Here is a 4816-nt window from a genome sequence, read left to right as displayed (position 1 = left end):
ATATATATATATATAGTCGAAATAAACTCAAACTCAAGTTCTGCCCTGTGTGTTGATTTAATAAACATTTTTGCACAAACAGTTTTAAAATAGCAGTTTTGTTACATGGCCCTCTGGTCAGAGTATATGTTGCATATTAATCTTAGCTACAGCACAACCAAATTTTAGAAATTGTTTTGTAAAATTGGCACCATGGTAGCCATTTTTGTGTTTTCAAAAACTGCTTAGCTACAATCATATGATTACTTCTTCTTGAGAGGTTTATTAAAACACGTTGACTGGTTTTATAAGATATTTTGGTAATAACACTTGACACAAGTCAAAGTCAAGGCCAAAATCTGGCCCTTTTTACCATTTTATACAACCTTAATGTTAATACTTGAAATATAAACTAGTTCTCCATTTCTTTTCCTAACCTCTGACTGTTTTCAAGCCAAGAAAATTAAGTTTGAATTTTTCCAGCAGTCTTTGACTTTAATGATCTTTTGCTGTATTTGCTTCACATTTTAAAGTCAAATAATTGGAATTTGTCTAATTATTGAATTGAGAACTCGAGGGCTTTATGAAGTGTTATATTTAATGATTTGTTGCATGCAACGCAAAAAGTTTGTTCTGAGTTTTAGCTATGAGCTCATACACTCATGCAAAGTCAGCATCTGACCACCAGTTTGTATTTTTTTTACATTAGTTCAAGAAGACGATAAACAAAACAGAACAAAGAGAATCTAAAATGAATCCTGATGTTCCGCTAGCAACCATGTTTCAGATTGTGCCTGCAGACGCTGCAGGTGGAGGAACGTGACATTTTGTTCTGGATCCCCGAGACCCTCAGCTGCATTTGCAAAGTGCTGTTTGGTGCACTCAACCAGCAGGTGTGAACTGGTATAATAAAAAAAAAAACATCAAATCTGCTCTAACAAGGTATTTTATTAGAACCTTACAGAATCTGGCTAAACAACTTCCACGTAGTTTTTTTAAACGAGAATCATTGGATGTAATGTTTCAGTTCTGTGTGGGGAATTAGCCCAGTTTCCTCACATGCAGGTGGTGGTCTCAAACACCAGAATTTATTTATTTTTCTCCCCCTCTGACACTTGTCGCTCTACATGGAGAGCCTGATGTCGAGGATACAAAAGCCTGACTACAGGCTGTGGGGCTGTGCGGTGTGGGAGTGTGTAAAGGTTTCAGCCTGACAGGAGAACAGCGGTAGTACAATGCATGCCTCTTGTCTGGGCAGAATGGAGCACGGGGCAGGGAGGAAACACACAAACCCAGGGGAGCTGACCTCCTGATTTAGCCAGCCTCCTGCAGGAGGCAGCTGGGACTTTCTGCTGACTGGGCACTTCTTGCAGGACAAGGGAGAAAAAAARGGGGCTCCTGTGTCCTTTTAGGAGCCACGTTTTTATTTCCTCTGTCCTTCTTTTACCACATACATTCACTCTAATTGACCTGTTTGTGTCTAAATGTCAGATATTTACACACAGAAAGATATATTCACATAAATTCAGTTTTGGTCAAAACATTTTGTGAAATGTCATGCAACTTTATGGTATCTTATCATTTAGCAGTGAGTGATGGTCAACTACTACCATGATAAATTTAAACTGAATATCTGTAAAATTCACTCAGATAAAGTCATTTTTATGTAAGCTAAAATAAATAAGCTGTGGCTTCCATCTTAAATTGGATTGTCTCCTAAAGGTAATCTGTTGTAGATGTGAAGCCATTAATCACATTGAAATCATCTCTGTGGTTTAAGAGATATAAACAGACAAACATACAGTAAAGGTTTTAGGCAAAAATCATATGCAATATGTTGCACTCAAAGTATGCATTAAGCCGCTACTATGACACCAAATCTTTCCTCAATAAAGAGGCCAAGGTGTAGACATTTTTGTGTTTTATACAATTGTTTGACTGTAGTGGCCAGCTTAAACTTAAATGACTTTAAAATGTTTTCATTTCTAGTTGGTCCCCCAATAACTGTTTCCTGAAAGTTTCAATAAAATCCATTCATTTGCTTAGGATATATTTTGCTAACAGGCAAACATGTTTGACTTCAAAATTTAACACTCTTGTTTTAGGCTAAATCATGTGCCATGTGTTGCACCCAAAGTAAGCATTAAGGACAATACTCAGCTATACAATGACACCAGATTTTGTCTAAATATCTTTAAAAGTGGCTGAGTTGTAGACATTTTTGTGTTTTCTACATTTGTTTGGCTGTAGTGACCACCTTGAATTAAGTTGACTTTAAAGTTTTATGATTCCTAGATATTTACCTAACAATCATATTCTGAAGGTTTCAGTAAAATCCATTAAGTGGTTTAGGAGATATTTTGCTAACAGACAGATGGAGTTGAATCCAATAGTTAAAAGCAAACTTTTAAAAACAGATCTTGGTAAATTAGTCAATGCTCCAATTGTATGTTGAGGATCAGTCTCAGCCACTTCCTCACCAAAGTTGAGCTTAGTATATGTACAACTGACTGCATAATTACTATTTTAATGTGTGGTAAAATCACTTTGCTGTGGCGGCCATCTTGAATTAAGTTGATGCCAAAAGTTAGTCAGTTGTAGATGTGAACCCATTTATCACTTTTTGAAAGTTTCATTAAAGTTCATTCAGTGGTTCACAAGATATTTTGCTAACAGACAGACAACAAACCTCATATAATTACCTATGATAATCTCTCCTTTTTTTGGAAACTCAGCTCTAAAACCAGCAAACAGGAATAAAATCGTGATCTCTGGAGACAGCGGCGCCTTTCAACACAGAGACGTGAGCTGGAGCTGTTTGACTGGGAAAGGAAATGATGCAGACGAACAAAAACGCCTCAGCAACAGGCTGCCGGCGCGTCGCTGTCCGTGGTGCTGAACCGGCAGCGCCCTCGGGATTCAAGCGATGCCCCCCCCCCCCCGCCCCGTCTACGTGTGTGCATACTGTTAGCAAAATATCTCACGAATGACTGGACGAATTTAAACAAAACTTGCACAAAGCAATTGCTCAATATCCAACTACAAATGATTAAGATTTTGAACAATCTCTTTCAAGACGCCTGCTACAGCAAAGAAACATCACCAAACACAAAATCGGCTGTAACTCTGTCATTTTTATAGATACTGGGCTCAAATTTGATTTGGTAATAGCTGAAACTCAGTCCTAACACTTATTAAGAGCGGTAAACCATAAAGCGAGATTTTTTTTTAAAACATCTCCAATAACTAATAACATCAACCATGTTTGTTTGTTAGCAAAATATCTCATAAACCACTGGGTGGATTTTAGTGAAGCTTTCAGAAATTAACCACTTAATGCGTGACAATAAGTGATTAAAGTTTGGAAAGTGACAGATGAGTTGAAGTTTATCTGGCAGGTGGAAGCCCCCCCCCAATCAAAACTCATAAAATGAGGGGTTACGTAAAAGTCACGCTTTACCTGAAAGCAAAGGATCTCATGAATGTTTTGTCTCATGTGTCATTGGATCAAAACAAGCAACGGAGACACAGTTTGTGCAGCAAATTCAAACAAGTCACTGCTTAAATATAAAAATGACAAAACACACGCAAACAGAAGCTGTAACTGTTTCAACTTGTTTTGCCACTTTGACCGCGAGGAGCCTCACAAACCTCAGAAATAAATATACATTTATGTCAAAAGAAAAGACTGAATGGACGGTGTGTCAGGCAATGTGTGAGACGGAAAATCACTCATCGGGAGTGAGAAATGCGCACTTCCCCGTTGCCATAGCGGCGGCTCGGGTGGACGCAGCCTGACTCTTAAAAAGGACCCCCACAGTGGGGACTGTTTTTTTTTCTATAAGGCTGTGTTGTCAACACTTGATGACAACCTTTCCTTCTTGTCAGTTTTGAAGCCCTCCCCCCAWCCCGAGACGATCTAATTAAGAAGCCCCCCTGAGAAGTCTGATTTGGTTGTTTCGGGGCGCGCGGGGATTAATGACACTATTTTGAAGTTATGAACCATTAGGCGCTGTAGTGGCAATTGTAATCAACTTTAAATGCACGCAATCAGATCTGAGCAGACAATTGCTCTGCAAAAAAAATTWAAAAAATAAAGAAGAGAATTGACTTTTGAAGACAAAGTTGAGAGCTGATGCTCCTCGGGGAGGGGGTCCTCTCTCTGTGCAACGGAAACTTTCTTCTCTAATAATCTCATTAACGCTTCAGTGGAACTGGAGGTGAAAAGTAGCACTGCTGGGGAAACTAATGACAACTTTTCAGATATCAGAAATCAATTGTTTCCCTTTTACTGCAGTTTAAATGACCAGCAGCAGGAGCAACAGAAGAAGTGAAGTGATGCTTTTTAAAGCTTCATTTAACTGTTGCATTAAACCACTCAGAGTTCAAGTCACAGAAGAGCTCTAAAAACAACTCAAAACCTCCTGATATGAAGCCAAGTTGTGATCTATGATTTTAAAATACAAACATTTATTCCCAGTCTTAATGTGAAGCAACATGAGGTGAACATGATGCACATCTGGGCTTCAGTGTCAACGTGGCCACTCTGGAAGTGTTAGAATTAAGGTGGGAAATAAAAACAAAGATTCTTACCAAATCTTAAAACGTGSGGCATCCCGCGAGTGTAACCAAGAAACAGCAGCAGAAGAAGCGGGATGAGCCTGAGGTTGGACCTGGAAACGAGACTGGTTATCATCAGATGATGGGAGGTAATCTTCATGTTGTTTAAAAAAATACAAAATTAAAAAAAAAAAATCAAAAATGCACAGTGGTTTAATCCGACTCCCGTCCTTTCCTGGAGCGAGGGTTTGAATCCCCTTGTAAAATTTTCTACGCG

The 4816-nt window shown here is 38.7% G+C and overlaps 1 protein-coding gene across 2 annotated transcripts in view; it reads right to left on the bottom strand.

Annotated features, from left to right (window-relative positions):
• LOC106535628 (glutamate receptor ionotropic, kainate 2) overlaps positions 1-4816 on the bottom strand; it is a gene marked incomplete at both ends in the record, with an annotated part of 42600 nt that extends 37784 nt beyond the window's left edge. For both annotated transcript variants that reach the window (XM_014032680.1, XM_014032681.1), the window contains 1 exon segment: positions 4573-4816. In XM_014032680.1, coding sequence (XP_013888134.1) covers positions 4573-4699 — 127 coding nt within the window.

Source organism: Austrofundulus limnaeus, unplaced genomic scaffold, assembly GCF_001266775.1.
Source record: "Austrofundulus limnaeus strain Quisiro unplaced genomic scaffold, Austrofundulus_limnaeus-1.0 Scaffold1512, whole genome shotgun sequence".
In the NCBI taxonomy this organism is placed as follows: domain Eukaryota; kingdom Metazoa; phylum Chordata; class Actinopteri; order Cyprinodontiformes; family Rivulidae; genus Austrofundulus; species Austrofundulus limnaeus.
The sequence above is the reverse complement of the archived record's forward strand: the minus strand, read 5'-3'. Positions and strand labels throughout refer to the sequence as shown.